The sequence below is a fragment of the Salminus brasiliensis genome, chromosome 20, assembly GCF_030463535.1.
Source record: "Salminus brasiliensis chromosome 20, fSalBra1.hap2, whole genome shotgun sequence".
In the NCBI taxonomy this organism is placed as follows: Eukaryota; Metazoa; Chordata; class Actinopteri; order Characiformes; family Bryconidae; genus Salminus; species Salminus brasiliensis.
Window position 1 is genome coordinate 5,318,071 of NC_132897.1, and position 18,859 is coordinate 5,336,929.

Consider the following 18,859-nt stretch of genomic DNA (forward strand, 5'->3'; position numbering starts at 1 on the left):
GAACTGAAGTGTAGGCCTACGTACAGCGTTTAAGGAGTTCGGGAACCACTGGTATTGCATTCTTTTAGCAATCTTCTTCTACAAATACTCTGTGTGGATTGAGTTGGAGCAATTTGCCGTCTCTTTGAATATGGTAAGCCACTGACGCAGCTTTCTAAAAAAAAACGTTTAAGAAGAAGTAAATCTCCCTGCAAAATTGCTTTTGTCTCCTCTGGCTATTGTGAGTCATACAATTGAAAGAGAAATCTTTTAAACTTCTCTGATCTCTCCAGCATACAAATTGGTTGTGGGGGACAATTCAAGGAATCTGTGTTTCACAGCAAACGTGAGATACAAACAGGAGATAAGCCTTTCCCCCCCACACACACCCTTTTCTTCCTGTTGGCTATGAAAAGTTTGTGAGGAACACGTCGGGGGGTGAACAGCGGGGTCTTACAGAAGCAGAAGAAACGCTGGACGTGGTGGGGAGAGTGTCGGACTGATACTGTCATCACACACAGCGTCTTTGCCTGTGTGTTTTCGTCTCTGCCTCTGTAGCAGTCAGGAAGCTTCCACTGCATTTCTCTTCTGGAGATGGCCCTGATCTCAAAGTCTCTAAACCTTCTCTTTATTCATGCATAGGTGAAAAAACTGTCTCTAGTCCTGTATTTTCGCTCCACAGTAAATCTCCATTATGAGCTAGTAGCCCACCAATCAATGGCATATTATGGACTAATTGACTTGTCCATGCTCTGCCAAAAAAGACACTGTTTTTCAGCAGTAAGTTCGTCTTTATTGGATGGATGTGAGAGGTCACATTATGAGGATAAATTGGATGTATGCTCGAATACTTAATCATCTCAATGTCCAGCATTAGTGTGTGAAATGATGGTCCATGTCTCTGAGCTAAAACGGGTTCTCTATACACTTTTTTTAAAAGATCCTATGAAGAACCTTCTATAACACCTTCCACAAAAGACGTTCTACCAATTCCAAGAACCCTTTAACCAGGCAAAGAACTGATAAAGCAAGCAAATGGTTCCTTAAATTGACAAAGTTCTTCAATAAAGAACCTCTTTTTAATAGTGTTGTTCCCATAAGAGTGTTTGAGTGTATGGTGGGTAGGTAGATAGGCAGCCAGGTAGGTTGGTTGGTTCAGTCGGTAGGTAGTTAGGTTTGGTTGGGTAGATAGGTAGGGTTGTAGCTGTTTGATTGGGATTGATGGGTATTTAGGTGGTTGGATGGTTGTTTGGGTGGGTGGATAGGCTTGTAGTTGTTTAGTTGGGTAGGTGGATGGATGGTTGGTTGGTTGGGTGAGCAAGTAGGTGGGGGGTTGGTTAAGTAGGTAGGTAGGTGGATAGTTGGGTGTTTAGATAGGTAGGTAAGTGGGTAAGATTCATGGGTAGGAAGGTTAGTGTTTGGGTGTGTAGGTAGGTTTGTGGATGGATGGGTGGGTAGATAGTTTGGTTGGGTAGGTAAGTTAGTGCTGGTGGTATGTAGGTTAGGTTGGTGGGTAGGTAGGTAGGTTGGAAGTAAGGTGGGTGGGTTCAGTTGTGAGGTGAGTTGGTAGAGGCTGATAACTAGGTAGGTGGATGGATTGGTGGGTAGATAGTTTGGTTATGTAGGTAGGTAAGCGTGGTGAGTAGGTAGGTTGGAGGTAGGGTGGTTAGTTAGATAGGTTGATAGTTGTTAGGTTGGATGGGCAGGCAGATATGTAGGTAGGTGGGTGGGTGGTGGGGATGAGTTCAGTTGTGAGGTGAGTTGGTAGAGGCTGATTAAGTAGGTATGTAGGTTGGTAGTTTGGTGTGTAGATAGGTAGGTAAGTGGGTAAGATTAGTGGGTAGGAAGGTTAGTGTTTGGGTGTGTAAGTAGTCAGGTAGGTTGGTGGATGGGTGCGTAGATAGTTTGGTTGGGTAGGTAGGTTAGTGTGGTGAGTAGGTAGGTTGGAGGTAGGGTGAAAATGGGTTCAGTAGTGAGGTGGGACCGCGGGGGGTTGGTTGGAAAGGTAGGTAGGCTGATAGTTGGATGGGTAGATAGATAGGTAGGTAAGTGGATAGCATGTATGGATGGGTTGCTAGGTCAGTGTTTGGCTGGGTAGGTATGTACTTGTATGTACATGTAGATACACACAGCACTAGAGTGTATATACATACAGACACACACAGAGAGCTGCAGTATGTGACAGACTGATGTTTAGCAACTGTCTTGGATGTGATTGAACGACTCGCTTCTCTAATTTGATGGAGAACCACAGAAATCGACTAGATAGGCCAATAAAACAGTGGAAGATGCTAGACTGCTCATTAAGTGATGGAGTGGGGCTGAGGAGTGAAGTAAGTTCAGATGCAGGTTTTTTTTTTACTGTGTAGTCGAGCTAATGACAGCTTGGTGGCACATTCATCACTGCTGTTTCCAGACTCTGTATTTTTTTGTGGAAAAACATTTTGTGCACTTGTGCATTTAAAGGTCCTTTGAGTTGCCATGGTTTACAATTCGAACCAATGCCTTGCAGAACCCCTATTTTAATGGTGCACAAAGTAGAACTACAGTATCTATAGTCTTACTGGTGTAAGACTATAGATACTATGCTTTGCTATTTACCCAAGAAAAACCTCAGCTAGTTTGAATAGACTAAAATTCAGAGATACCTCTAAGTTTAGACTTTACTCAACACAAGTCAGTAAGGTGACCACTCTACCATTCACCCAAGTATTCTCAGAAGAGGAGGGTCTTCAGTCTGGGTTTGAGGACAGTGAGTGTTGGACTCTGCTGTTCGGACACCCAGGGGAAGTTCGTTCCACCACTTCGGTGCAGGACAGAAAAAAGTCTGGACGCTCGTCTTCCGTAGATTTTGAGGGATGACGGTTCGAGCCGAGCCGTACTTAAAGCTCGAAGGGCTCTTGGTGCAGATCGGCTTTTGACCATTGCCATTAGGTACGGAGGGGCTGGCTGGTCTGTTCTTGGCTTTGTAGGCATCAAGGTTTTGAATCTATGTACATGGGATGTACAGCAGCTCGGTCTTGCTATAAAAGTTCCGCTAGTTTAGCAGCCTCTCATTTGCTTACCTGTGGAATATATGAAGATGCAGAGCAGGTGAAGCATCCGCAGTCAGCAAACTACTTCAACTGATGTTGTGCAAGCTCAGCACAGGCTTCTGCCATGCTGATAAAAATCCACATTTGTTTGCTTCATCTGTTTGCATAAATTTACAATTCATAAATGTTAGTCCTAGGATTTGAGGTAAGCTCTATGACGGCTGCAGCACTCATTTTTTCTCTTCCCTCATGCAACATCGGCCATATTTCACTTTCACAAAACTCGTACTAGCTGCAAAACATTCCGTGTGAGGTGAGATTTATCATACAGTACATGCTAATAGCCCAAACTTGTTTTCCGTGATTAAAAAGCCTACATCTCTGGGCTACACTGAAAGTTGTATCAAAATCCTCAGCCTGTTTATTCGTTTCCTTTCGCTTACAGCCATTCATCAAACAGACCTGCACTGCATGCTTTTCTGGCAACAGAAAAAATGTCATGATGAAATGTGTTAAAGCTCTGGCCACAGTAATGTTTACTTTTATGGAAAGAAATGTCCCGTAATGTTGACATTTGGGAGATATATATATATATATATATATATATATATATATTACACACACACACACTCTTATCTGTATATGTATGTATATATATATATATATATATATATATATATATATATATATATATATATATATATATATATGACCCGGGGGTTTCAAAGACTAAGCGACTAGTACATCCACTAGCAGGAGCTTTCTAAACCTAATGCTAAATAGGTAAGGTTTGGGGATTAGGGGTGGAGTTACATTCAATAGACAGTCATTTACATTTAGCTTAGAGTTCAGGTGCATTTTATAGACATTGAGCTAAATGTCCATCTACAATGGCCCATCCAGGTAAAGTGATACAAAAATAAAAATGGCGCCTTCAAGAGTTTCTTTTTGCTTTTGTTAGCGATGTTCCAAACCTGCTGTTAGACTGTGTATATATACACACACACATATATATATATATATATATATATATATATATATATATATATATATATATACATATATATATACACACATACACACATATATATATATATATATATATATACATACACATACACACACACGCACGTCTATGTGTGTCTGTGGTTGTATTATATAAACTGTCATGAAAATCCTTGAATCTTCAAATGGCAATTTTACAGTACAAGGAAAAACTGTAAAAACATAATTAACAGAATTTTGGGAGGGGAAATATGAAGCTGAGGCCCCTTCTCCCAATCAAGCCTCCTATAGGTTCCATCTCTACCCTGTTTACATGTCTATGTCAAAGTCTTTACAACCCACCACCACCACCACCCTATCACCTGCATTTAATCCCTCAAGATCTCTCGTTCCAAGCTCCACTCATCAGACAGAGGTCTGGCCTTCTACCACAAAGCAGAAGCCACCCGATCTCCAGCCCAAAGCTTTCAGAGTTCTCCCCAAGCTCTTAAACTCACCCCCAAACAGATCATATGCTGATGGCACGTCCGAACCCATGAAACTTGTCTCAGCTGACAGTTGGGGTAAGAAAATTTCAGTCTTCATTTCGATAAGGAATCCCTCTACTGTGGCTAATGTGGCTGAACAATGTGAATTGAGCCAAACCCAAGATTACGAGCCCACTAAACTCTCTGAACTCTGTAAAACATCTTTGTCAAGTCAAATATTCAGTGGGAATTCTCTCTCCTAATTTCAGATTTCAGCTTGTGATAACATTGTGCTTAGTGGCTTTTCAATTATTCATTGATTTTATCGGGAATACGAATGATACATCACACAAATGGCTTTTTGAAAGTCTCAAAGACACAGAACTGCAGTTAAAAGCCTTTCAGAAGGATCAGCAGACAAAATGTGGTGAAAAATGAGTTGCACAGCATTTAAAAGCTAATAGAACAGACCATCGACACCATTTCATGCTATTTTACTCACTTCTGACATTACTGTGTTGAGGTAATATATATTATTCATATTTAAATGGTGTACAGTGTAAAGCATTGACAGTGTAGATGAATAATATACTGCAAAACAGCACAGATTCCCCATGAGAACTTATCTCTGAATCTCTGCATGCTTAACATTAGTGTGTGATATAATGGCTGATGTTTCTGTGACACATTATTAGCAAAAACTTTGTAACATTTTATATCGTACCCAAAAAAGGTTCTATGATTTGTACCAAATGCGAAAACTAAAGTTCTACCAGGAGACTCTAATGCAATGTCACCTCTCTGCAGCCAATCACCAGCCTCCACCTGTGTTGAAAGATCTCTAATTACAGGCTTTTTTTTTATTTAGGCCAGTTTGGTCCCGATGGCTGGCCCAGGGTAGGCACGGTCGAGTTGGTTCCAAGTTCAGCAAGATCTATGCCAAAGATGCCAAAGCAAACTATTAAATATTAGTTTAACTGGCTAATATTGTTCCTATCTCAGTATTTGTTAAGAGAATTTATGATTTACTGCCTTCAGGTCTCACGAGTCTTCAGGTAGGTAGATCTTCCTCTGAATCTTTAAATAGTAAATAGTAAAATACAGATTAGCATGTAGGGTGGCAATACGATCTCATACAATTCCTATATCTGTGACTAAAGTGTTTCTCAAGTAATTTGTTATGCATTTGCATGAAGATATCTCATACATATATCACTATTCACAAGGACCTCCCGTCCACTGGTGGCGCTGGTTTGCTGAAAACGATCAACCCACCCTGTCTCGAAGAAGAATTGAGAAAACAGCAGCGACACAGTCCTCTGCTTTTCTCCATTATGAGGAGCTTCTAAACAAGGAATGTTTAGGTTTAGGTTGAGGTATAAGTTTAGAATTAGGTTTAGGTATAGGTTAAGGTTAGAATGAAGGTTAGGTGTAGAAGGTTAAGGTTGAGGTCATCCCCAACTCCCCAACTCATCCCATTTAAAAGTATTGGATGGCGCATCAGCCATCATTCCAGACCACACAGCTCTTCCACTGCTCCACAGCTCAATGGGACTAGACAAGCTATGTGTGTGTGTGTACATTTGCACAAATGTCAGTAACAGGTGCAACTTAAAGCAGCTGAATGTCATTCATAACAAGGGGTGTCCACAAACATTTGGACACCTAGTGTACATATCCCTTTTTGGTGGAGAACCACAAACAGTGACCTGATCTGCCTACAAAACAGTGCAAGATGCTGCACCGTCCATCAAGTGATGGAGTGGGTTGAGAAGTGAGGAAGCTCTGATGATGTCATGGCAACACAATGACTGGATTTAAACACCATTGAGAAGTTGAGGGACTGTGTTGGGAAACATGTGGAGGAGAAACATCCCTCCACTATGGGAGGTGTGTGGACAGCAGTGAAGAATGTGTGGGAGGTAGTTCATTTGGATCATAAGAAAATTGTCTAAAAAAATATATATATATGACAAAGCTGTGAGAGGCAGTGATGAAGGACAGAGGAGGCCGAATACAACACTGATCATCTTATTTCTTACACTATAAGTCCAAATGTTTGTGGACACTTCTTCTAATTAATGCATTCAACTACTTTAAATTGCACTCATTGCTAAAACAGAAACACAGCATGTCCAGCCCCTTTATAGAAGTATTGCCAATAGAATAGGACTATCTGGAGCAGATAAATACAAACCCATCGGCACCATGCTGCCTAATGCCAGGTGTGGGCTAGAGGGGTATAAAGCCCCCCAGCATTGATCTGTGGAGCTGTGAAACTACTGTGTTCCCTGGAATGATGATGGTGCTCCATCCAATACTTCTGGGACGAGTTGAGGAGGTTACATCCAACATCCTGACCTCACTAGTGCGTTTGTTGCTGAATGCAATCAAAACCTCACCGCAATGCTCCTCCAAAATCTAGCAGAATGTATTCTTCCCTGGACAGTAGAGACAGTTACTCCAACAAAAGCAGGATCAACTCTTTTTTTTAATTCCCATGATTTCAGAAGAATTAATGAGCAGGTGTCCCAATACTTTTGTCCATTTAGTGTATTAATAGCTTGCCCTTACTAGAACTCCAGAGGAACCTTTTTTTTTTTTTTTTAGGAGTGCAGATTACAGGGCTCTGGCATTCTCTCAGATGCTGGAGCCTCAGTGCTCCTGTGCTGCGCCAGATTCCATCATGGCTGTATCCACCTCTGCCACCTCTGCCAGGCGCTTTAATCAAGCTGAAAACAACCTCTGCATCTGATATTCATCATGTGGTTCCAGTGGAATACCTTCTGTAGCATGAGGCCAGGCCAGGTGTGAGAAAAACATCTGGGAATTCCCTCAGCTCAGCAAAGGCTGCCTGTCAAGTGTTACTGCCATGGCATAAAGCACTGTCTGTATTGTGGCGCTGTATTGCGCCCGAATGACTAAAATAAGCCGCCGCAGCTCAACCAGACACTCGCTCTGCTGAAGCTCGTAAGCTTCTCCTCTGAGGCTCCAGCAAAGAATACAAGAACACCCCCCAAAATATCTGCAGGCCTTTATTCACACCTCTCTGCCAACTTCATCTTATTAGGAACTGGTAGACCTTTTGATTACAGGAATGTTTTTGCAGAATTCATCAAATACGGGTTCTTCAAAGGTTCCTTAGCAAAGGCAATGACTCTATATAGAACCAGAGTTACTGAAAGGACCCTTTTTAAATTTGCAATTAGTTCTTTTCAATGGAGGTCGTTAATGAATCATGCGATTCTGTGATTCTTTTTTCATTTATGCAAAAGAATCAGCCATAACATTAATACCACCTGCCTAATATTGAGAAGGTCCCCCTTGTGGCACCAAGACTTACATAAGCAGCAGATCTTTTAAGAATTCCTCTTTTAAGAAGTTGTGAGGTGGGGCCTCCATGGGACACATCCCTTGTACACCCGTTCTTGGACTACTTTTGGTAAGTACTGAAACTGCCTACCAGAAGAAAAAAAAAAAAAACAAGAACAAGACCTGCCTAATGTTTTTGGAGATGTTCTGGCCTAGTCGTCAAGCCCTCACAGTTTGTTTCTTGTCAAAGTGGCTCAGATTCTTCTGCATGTCCATTTTTCCTGACACCATTCACACAGTTAATATAACTTGGAGGGGACATCCAAATGCCTCCACCCATACAGCTAATGGATCTTGGTGTAGAAGTTCAACTGCCTCCATCCATGCAGTTAAGAGAGCTTGTAGAAGTCCAAATGCCTCCAAAAATACAGTTAAGAGAGTATGGGCAAGTCCAAATGTCTCCATCTATACAGTTCTTAGAGCTTGAAGGAGACCTCAAACTGCCTCCATCTATACAGTTAAGATGTCTTGTAAAACTCCACTTGCCTCAATCTATAAAGATGAGAGATTCTAGAAGTACAAATGCCTCCAACCATACAGTTAAGAGATCTTCTAGAATTCGAAATGCCTCCATCCATACAGTGAATAGAGACTGGAGGAGACCTCTAAGTGCCTCCATCCATATAGTTAGTACAGCTTGCAGAAGTCCAAATGCCTCCATCTATCCAGTTAAGAGAGTTTTTAGAAGTTGAAATGCCTCCACCCATACAGTTAAGAGATCTTCTAGAATTCGAAGTGCCTCCATCCATATAGTTAGTACAGCTTGCAGGAGAAGTCCAAATGCCTCCATCTATCCAGTTAAGAGAGTTTGTAATTTTGTTGTAAGTTGTAAATTGAAATGCCTACAACCATACAGCTTGGAGGAGATGCTCAAATACCTCCATCAATACAATCATTATAACTAATGGTGTGGATTCCACCTCTTAACAGGTGCCAACAGAACCAGATTGTCAATGTTTTATTTTCACCACTTATCACCACTTATCGTGCTAATGTTATGGCTAATCAGTGTATACAAAGAAATGTATATATATATATATATATATATATATATATATATATATATATATAAAGATTTCATGGCTTTGACTCATTGCAGAACATTGATAGCTATTTTTATATGGTTCTATCTAGAACCATCTAAAAAGGTTTGCCACCACAGACCTTCTTTGAGGTGGTGTTCTACAAAAACACTGCATTTACAGAAAAAAAACATTGGGCACAGAGAATAAAGTGGTTCTTTGCTTGATCCTGTACACACCAACACGTCTGGTCCTAGAGTAAACTGGTCTTTACAATTTTAAAGATAATGGTTTCACAAATGTTTAACAGAAGCAATACTTCTTCTGGTGGTTCCCTTAAAAATCTGTCCAGTCTGGGGTTCTTTAGAGAACTGTTTTTGCAAAGAAGAAAAGGGGCTCTGCTGTTGATACAGAATGTGTGATTGAAAGTAAGGCTAATTAATTTAGTAGCTAATTACATAGAGTCTTTAAAAAATGCAGGGATGCTGAATCATAAGATCAAACCAAACAAAGAAGGAGAAGGGGTGTATGGGCTGTATAGAGCCCCTTTAGAGCCCCTCAGCAACTGTTGGGTTCAGAATATGAGTTTTTAAAAACATTTCAGCTTCAGAAATATCTGGCAAATGTCTGGTATAAGGCATGGAGCCAGTATTTCATGCTCTGTATTTGCTCCAGAGAGTCCTATTCTATTGGCAGTACTTCTCTACAGAGAGGGCTGTGGGCTGGGCAATATGGAAAAAAGGACTAGGGCTGGCTTATGCAGTAAAAATAACTAGGGCTGGGCGATGCAGTAAAAAGGACCATGGCTGAGCGATATGGCAAAAAGGACTAGGGCTGGCCGATGCGGTAAAAAGGACTAGGGCTGGCCGATGCGGTAAAAAGGACCATGGTTGGGCGATGCGGTAAAAAGGACCATGGTTGGGCAATATGGTAAAAAGGACGAGAGCTGGGCGATATGGTAAAAAGGACTAGAGCTGGGCGATATGGTAAAAAGGACTAGAGCTGGGCGATATGGTGAAAAGGACTAGGGCTGGGCGATATGGTGAAAAGGACTAGGGCTGGGCGATGCAGTAAAAAGGACCATGGATGAGCGATATGGCAAAAAGGACTAGAGCTGAGCGATATGGCAAAAAGGACTAGAGCTGGGCGATATGGTAAAAAGGACCATGGCTGGGTGATGCGGTAAAAAGGAAAAGGGCTGGCCGATGCGGTAAAAAGGAAAAGGGCTGGCCGATGCGGTAAAAAGGAAAAGGGCTAGGCAATGCGGTAAAAAGGACCATGGCTGGCCGATGCAGTAAAAAGGAAAAGGGCTGGGCGATGCGGTAAAAAGGAAAAGGGCTGGGCGATGCGGTAAAAAGGACTAGGGCTGGGTGATGCGGTAAAAAGGACTAGGGCTGGGTGATATGGTAAAAAGGACTAGAGCTGGGCGATATGGTAAAAAGGACTAGGGCCGGGCGATGCGGTAAAAAGGACTAGGGCTCGTATCACAATAACAAACATTCACAATTTCCCTAAGGGGTCAGGGTTGAAGCAGGGCCTGTTCCTCTGAATGTCCTGATATCCCTGGGAGAACCTTCAGGTCCCTGTTCATTCCCAACACCTCTTCTATCACAATAAACAGTGCCTATTGTAATGGGCCCAAGAACTGACCCCAATGACCAAGCAAACCATTTGGTGACCAGTGTAAATCTACACTGTAGGAAAACAATTCCTAACAATTCTGAACAGAAGAGCCATGCTCGATTTCCCAAAATCACGTCTATGCTTCTGTAGTGAATAATATGGGCAAAACAACACACCAGAACCTGGTGTTCTGCATGATTCAGAGTGCAAAAGGCCTGCGTTAGTCAAGCGTTCCTGCTGTGTACGCGTGGAGGGTAGCATGTGCTCGCTGTGCAGAGAAACACTGGTTTATTTATGACGTCCCTGTCAGAGTGTTTTACCTCCACTGTCTCTCTGTTATTTCAGACAACGCTAATCTGGGTCTGAGGTGTGTGAACGCGTGTGCCCGTGTGTGTGGCCTTTCTTGACAGTGTTTACAATTTGCCTTGCAAATGTGCGGACGGGCTCCAGCTGTATGGAGCTGAATCCTGATGCAGGTGTTAGAGGCGTGTGTGTATGCATGTGTGTGTGCGCTTGGCTGACAGGATAGTTTCGTACTTCATGCTGCCCACTGTAATAGCCTGTCACCGCATCGCCTCTCGCTCGCCCCGTTCTGGGCCGTGTTGTGCGGTGGTGTCTACCTCTGACACTTATCTCATTAATAGACATGGAGGCTGAGATGAAATCTATAGATATAAAGGGGCACTGAATGAGTTTTCAGAGCCACTTAAAGAAATCCTCGGATGTTTTTCAATCTAGCCCTTGTCCGCTTGACCATGTGTAACTCGTGGTCTATCCACAGGTACTATGAACAATAATTTAGACAGGTTTCGTCTGTCCAGAACATGTTCGTCTGTCTGAAACACACTTATAATAGAAGCCAATAGGCAGATACTTCAGCAGCAGTTTCAGCAGCTGCCCATTAAATTGTGTTATTCAAATAAACAGGGTTAATAAAGAGGCAAACCTGGCTAAATGATTCAGACTCATCAAGTGCAACTAAATACATACATGTACTCGTGGGCTCAAAATACACAAATAATAGAACCATATTACCACAGATAATTGTACTCATATATTTGATAATATATCTAATAAAGAAAAAAAAAAAAAAAAAAATATATATATATATATATATATATATATATATAAATAATTTGTGTGTATGTGTGTGTGTTTAGGGAAAAGCTGTTGGACCCATGGACCCCCAACCCCCCAGACTATATGTCCAAATGTTTGTGGACACCTCTTTTAATGAATACATTCAGCTACTACATGTTGCACCCATTGCTGACACAGATGTGCCCTACCCCACTAAGGCTCTTGTTGCTGAATGCAACAAATCATCGCAGCACTGCTCCAAAATTAAAGCACAAGGCCTTCTCTGGACAATAGAGACACTACCTTCAACAAATACCCTTGATTTCAGATGAAACAATAAACACGTCCAAATACTTTTGTCCATATCGTGTATGAACTGTAGATGCATTGAATGAGAGTAGCATGTGGTCAGATACCATGGACAGCAACTTTGCCAGGTTTGACTAAAGACTAGAAACACGGTTTATATAGAAAACACATAGAACAAAAGGCAATGGGCGGCAGCTTCAGCTACTGGAGCCTGTGCTGATTGGCTCTTCTTATAAAGATGTTTAGACAAACCTGTTTTGCCCCAAAATAAAATAAAAAGTGGACAAACAAACCTGTTGCCTGGAAACACCACTTCAGCATCTGTCCATTGGCTTCTAGAATAAGTATGTTTATATCAGCAAAGTCAACAGATTTATCTGTCCTTTTCTAAAAACCTTAAGAAGGGAAATTAAAATGACAGTATTGTCAGTGATATCTGAAACAGATGTAGCTCCAGGGAATTCCTTGAAGTTTCCATCTAACCTCCCTCTGTTGAACATACTTAGGGAATTATCATGGACATTAATTTATATAGTGTTTGTCTCCACTTTTGTTTAAACTAACAAAACACATTTACACTAGACGTCAATTGGCAATGGGCCAATGGCTATTGTACACTCCTAAAATGCTATAATTTGTTGCCATAATTGCTATAATTAGTAATTAGTTATAATTAGTAAGATGCTATAATTAGTTTTTTAATGATACCATAGAATAATCACTTTTGGTTCCCTAAAGAATCATGTTTATGCTCCAAATGGTCCAGCGATGCCACTATGACCAAAAGGATCCAAATGGTCGAGTCATGCTGTCTGCCATCAGCAGCCGGAGCCTGAGGGAGCACAACTAGCCTTGTGGGTAGCTGGCTCTCTTTCTCCCTACACACCCCCTTAATGTGATGCTGGGTACCTGGCACTGTCCTCTTAGCGTGTTGGTTGCCCAGTGACGTTGCATCAGAGGCAGTTTGAAAAGAGGCGGTGGCTAGTTGTGCATATGTCAGTCCTCACCCTCCCAGTGTCGGGAGCACTAAGGTACTAAGGAGTGGGTTGAGTAATTAGCTATCTAACAATATTAGCTATCTAAAAATATTTTTTAGGAAACCAAAAGTGGTTCTTGTATGGCATTGTTTAAGAAAAGAAACAATTGTAGCACCTTAATTTATAAGAGTTTTAAGAGTGTATGTGTATTTTTAAGTCAATGAGTTTATCCATTCTTGGCTAAACACACTGAAACATGTCTCAATCATCATCTATGTAAATTGATGCTGCACTACAGATGCAGAAGACTGAGATTCACTGCACTGACACTGCAGTCTTCCCTTAACCACTGGTGGAGATTCAACTTTGTCCTAAGTAGAATTAATGTAAGAACGGGTTAAAAGGCTGAGCTTTAGAGTCAACCACAGCATTAGTCAGAGTCAGGGTTAAATTAGAGGACACGTCATGGCTAATGTTTATCACTTAAGCTCATCCCTGAACAGATTCGGCGGTTTGCGGCCTCAGCAGGCGACAACAATGCAGCAATGCGTGAAGGCATAACGTGTATCAAACGGTCCTGCTCTGATAGGCGTTCTATTGACTCAATAACCAGTCAAATTATTACTATAACCTGAGAAGAGCAATCAATATACTACAGCTGAAAATGGAATTGAAATTGATTTCTGTGTGTGTATGAGTGTATGTGTGTATGTGTGTGTGTGTGTGTGTGGTGGAGGGATTAGCGTGTAGATCTGGGCCTTCCACTGTATCAGCAGATAAATGGATTTTCTTCTCGATTCAAACACAGAAACATTTTCGAAAATTGAGATCAGTGGGTTTGATCTTTTGCGTCGTGTCAGAAAACACAGACTTACAGCCTTATGGACACTGTGGAGCTGTATAGCATACGACAATTGCCCCATGCTTCAAATACATTGCTGCGAAAAAGCCTGAGTGCTCATAAAACACTGCAAAAAAGCATTTGGCTGAAGTAAACATCACCAGACTGGTTGCTTAGCCTATATGCCCCAACGTACACCAATGGGAATACAGTCTGAACAGGGTAATGGCAATTAACAACTGCTTCTCATAGACATTTAATGAGGCTGCATTCAATTAGTCATTATGTGTGTTTTAGTCATTAATTACTGAGTATCTAATTAATTACTGACCCTGAATTTTAATGTGAGATCATTCATAAAAACCATAAAATCCCAAAGGACATTTCTAAATGCGTGCCTTCAACTGTTACAGGGCTCATTTTGAACCGGCGCTGTCCGTGGTGCTGAAACTCACAGCTTCAAATCCAAGACAAAAAAGGTGTCAGTAAAAAAGCCAGTTGGCGACAATCTTGCCATTTGTACAGGTAAGCTAAGGCCGTACTACAGCACCGGCTCATTCACAGAGGTAAAAACAGGCTAGGCTCATCCTTCAGATAACAGGTGTCCTACATTTTAAGTGCTTATGCAGAGACTGGAGCAGTGATTGGAGCTTTGCCTCAGTTATTTGGCAAGCAAGCATAACTGATCGATTACCAATAGGCCAGGTCCTTAAGCCCAGTGTTGGTGGACCCTCTCTCATGTAATAGCTCTCTGTGAGGTAGCTGGCACCACCTCAGATGTCCAGTTCCTGACCACCAGTTCCTGTGAGCTTCTCTAGAACGGCTCATTCTACATCAACCCACTCTGAATGACTTTCTTTACCTCTTTACCACAATTTCGGAATATTGGAGAACCTCTTTAATTCCAGGACGTTTAATAGGGATAGGCTTGGTTAACAAGATTTGAAGCAAAATAAATAAATAAATGAATGAATAAATTTGGCTGAACTTTAGACTGTACAGATTCAGCTGTGCACTAATGAAACTGCCTGTGTTTAAACTACGCAGTTTGGTAGTGCTGCCCCATAGGAGGGAATTCTACATGGTGTGTGTGTGGTAATTCAGCACTGTAGGTGTAGATTTATTCTACAGTGTGTAAAAATTCAGCACTATTTCTATATTAATTCTAAACAGTGTGTGATAGTTCAGAAGAATGTGTTCAGAAGAAAGTTCAGAAGAAATAAGAAATTTCTACACTGCTAATTCTATGTTTGTTCTGCACTGTATGCATATTAATTCTATGCTGTGTTAACTCCTCACTATATGCATATCAATTCTGTGATAATTCAGCAATCTAGATAATCTGCATATTAATTCTACACTGTTAATTCAGTTTTATATGCATATTAATTCTATGCAGTGGGTTAATTTAGCACTATCTGCAAAGTAATTCTACACTATGTTAATTCAGCAATATAGGCATATTAATTCTACACTATGTTATTTCAGTAATATAGGCATATTAATTCTACACTGTTAATTCAGCAATATAGGCATATTCATTCTATGCTGTGTTAATTCAGCAATATAGGCATTAATTCTATGCTGTGTGATAATTCAGCAATATCTGCATATTAATTCTACACTGTGTTAATTCAGCAATATATGCATATTAATTCTACACTATGTTAATTCAGCAATATATGCATATTAATTCTACACTATGTTAATTCAGCAATATAGACATAACATAGTGTAGAATTAATATGCCTATATTGCTGAATTAACATAGTGTAGAATTAATATGTCTATATTGCTGAATTAACATAGTGTAGAATTAATATGCATATATTGCTGAATTAACACAGTGTAGAATTAATATGCAGATATTGCTGAATTATTAATTCTACACTATGTTAATTCAGTAATATAGGCATATTAATTCTACACTGTTAATTCAGCAATATAGGCATATTGATTCTACACTGTTAATTCAGCAATATAGGCATATTGATTCTACACTATGTTAATTCAGTAATATAGGCATATTAATTCTACACTGTTAATTCAGCAATATAGGCATATTAATTCTACGCTGTGTTAATTTAGCACCATCTGCATATTAATTCTACACTGTTAATTCAGCAATATAGGCATATTGATTCTACACTATGTTAATTCAGCAATATAGGCATATTGATTCTACACTATGTTAATTCAGCAATATAGGCATATTAATTCTACACTATGTTATTTCAGTAATATAGGCATATTAATTCTACACTGTTAATTCAGCAATATAGGCATATTCATTCTATGCTGTGTTAATTCAGCAATATAGGCATTAATTCTATGCTGTGTGATAATTCAGCAATATCTGCATATTAATTCTACACTGTGTTAATTCAGCAATATAGACATTAATTCTATGCTGTGTGATAATTCAGCACTATCTGCATAGTAATTATATGGTGTGTGATAGGTTAGCACTACATGTCTATTAATTCTACACTGTGTTGTGTCAGCCCTATAGGCATATTAATTCTATATTATGTTCTATGCTGCTGTATGTATGCACACACACACACATACATATATAATATTTCCATTTTATATTAATTTAGCATGCATATTAATTCTATAGTGTGCTAGTTTTGCACTATGCATATATATTCTACACTGCTTGCATATTAATTCTATAATGTGTGTTTTAATACAGTAATTCAACACTCATTTCTAGTACACTGATTATTAATTCTACTTATTTTCTTCTGCATGCGGGTTATGCCATGCATTCAGTTTCTATTCATCCAGCACAGTCACTGTTAATTCTACACTGTATCTGTTAATTCTACACTTTGGTTGGCTCCCCTGACGGAGATTAAGTCTAGTCGTGGACTGTATATGTTCCATTTCCATTCCATACGCTGCACAGTCCAGGACTAGGCTTGATTCCTGCCTGGAGAACTAAGCTCTGTGTTCTTCTGTATTCTATCTAATTCTACACAGTAGGTTCATTCCACACTCTATGCACTACTCCAGCACTGTGGGTGTCAGTTCTGCACGGTGCTCGGTGTAGGTGTAGGTGTGATTGCACCCAGGGTCCCCCGCTTTGACTCACCCTCCACTTCGTCTTCAGGCAGGTTGACCGGAGCCCGGTAGGACAGGATGTCCGGGATGGTGCAGATTCCCCGGTACATCAGCGTGGAGGTGACTGGGTGCATAGGCATGACTGCGGGCTGCGGCCGGCGGTGCCCGGCTGACGATCCTCATAAATGATCCAAAACTGGACTCTGGACACTGGGCTCTCCTCCCTCAGAGCGGCCGCACCGCGGGCACGCGCGGCTCTCTCATCAGAGGAAGAGGAGGAAAAGGAGGAGGAGGAGGATGAAGACAACGAGCGCGAACGGCGCGATGGAGCTCCAGCGCTGCACCCTCCGCGCGCGCAAACCGGAGTCCACACCTGTAGCTCTGAAGAAAACTGGCCGGCCAACCGGCGCGCGAGGTCAGCTCGTGGTCAGTCGGTGGTCAGTCTCGAGCTGACCGAGGCGCCGCGCGGGCGCGAGCGGAAGATCTCGTGCCCATGTCTCGTTCCTATTGTTGGGCGACGCTACTTTACGCTGGGAGAGTGCGCATGCAAGCGCGCGACTCTCTCTCTCTCTCTCTCCTTCTCTCTCCCTCGCGCTCGCTCTCTCTCTCTCTTACTCTCACACTCTGTTTGTCTCTCTCTCTCTCTCTCTCTCTCTCTCTCTCTCACCGTGAAGAAACTTCCCACTTTGCAACCACTGTGCTGGGTGCGCGCGCTGCTGATGAGCCCCACCACCCCACCCCTTCCTTTCCTTTCTGTTAAACACCCCTCAGGTACTTCGCGCGTGCTCTCCTGCTGCCGGTAAGGTTACTCGCTCCGGTGCGGCGCGTGCAGTCCTGCTGCTGCTGCTGCTGCTGCTGTTGCTGCTGTTGCTCTCACTCAGGTCGTTCTCGTTCCTCGCTCTCTAGCGCGCGCTCTCGTCTCGATCTGCGCGGGCTGCAGTGACGCGCAAACGCACAGACACACGCGCGCACTCACACACACACACCGACACACGCGCACATTCACATAAACGCACTGTGCTCGCGCACTGTGTATGTGAGGGGTTCGTCGAGGGTTCTATGGGTTCTATGTGGAACCAGGACAAGTCAGCTCAACTCAGTGATGGGAAAGAACCTGTAGATGGTATTGTCTGTGCACTGTATGTCCAAATGTTTGTGGACACCCCTTCTAATGAATGCATGCAGCTATTTTAGGTTGCACCCATTGCTGGCACAGATGTGCAAATACACACGCACACACACACACACACACACACACACACACTGTGCACAACTGATGCCGATGTATCTGAGGGCTCGTTGATGCTGTTGTTGACTCCCAGCTGTGGCTGCTGTGGACGCAGGTGCAGTCAATCAGCTCCTGATGGACTCTGATGATGGGAGCTGAGTGTCCATCTCTCCTGTGTGTCCCTCCATCGCTCTGTCCCTCCTTCTCTCTGTCTCTGTGTCCATCTGTCTGTCTTTTTGTCTGTCTGTCTCTCTCTCTCTCTCTGGCTTGGTCTCTTGGTCACTCCGTTCCTCTCCCAATGTCTCTCTGTTCCTCTGGCCCTCTATCGCGGTCCTCCTGTCGCTCTGTCCCTCCATCTTTCTGACTTGGTCTCTCTCTCTCCGTCTCCGTTGCCGTTATCAGGGAAAGAGTGAGGGAGGCCTATGGAGCTCATGATGCTGATGGTGTACACTGGCCAGTTTGGCCATAGAAAAACATAAGAGCATCACTATCACACACACACACACACACACACACACACTACAGTGAAGCCTCTGCTAAGAATGAGCTCCAAGGTTGACAGAGAGGAGATATTCCATCAGTCAATCATCTCTATCTCTGTCCAGCACTCGCGCTCTCTCGCGCTCACTCCCTCTTTCCATTTTCTACATTCCTGTGTCTGTCTCCTGCTTGTCTTTGTCTGTCTCTCTATCTATCTTTCACTGATAAATATGATATTATATATTTATTTATTTATCATATTCACCATTAGTGTTGGGCACACATGGAATTTGGCGTCCGCTTTTAACCCATCCGTGCAGCGACACCGATACCACACATTGTGTTGGTGTGCCAGTAGTGTGTGTTGGACTG

At 42.0% G+C, this 18,859-nt stretch overlaps 1 protein-coding gene across 1 annotated transcript in view; it reads right to left on the minus strand.

Moving 5' to 3' along the window:
* Positions 1 to 17,660, minus strand: part of cabp7a (calcium binding protein 7a) — a 45,803-nt gene extending 28,143 nt beyond the window's left edge. The window contains exon 1 of the mRNA XM_072664643.1: positions 16,811 to 17,660. Within this exon, the coding sequence (XP_072520744.1) occupies positions 16,811 to 16,919 (109 nt within the window). The 5' untranslated portion in view covers positions 16,920 to 17,660. The remainder of the gene's footprint in view (positions 1 to 16,810) is intronic.
* Positions 17,661 to 18,859: the final 1,199 nt, after the last annotated feature.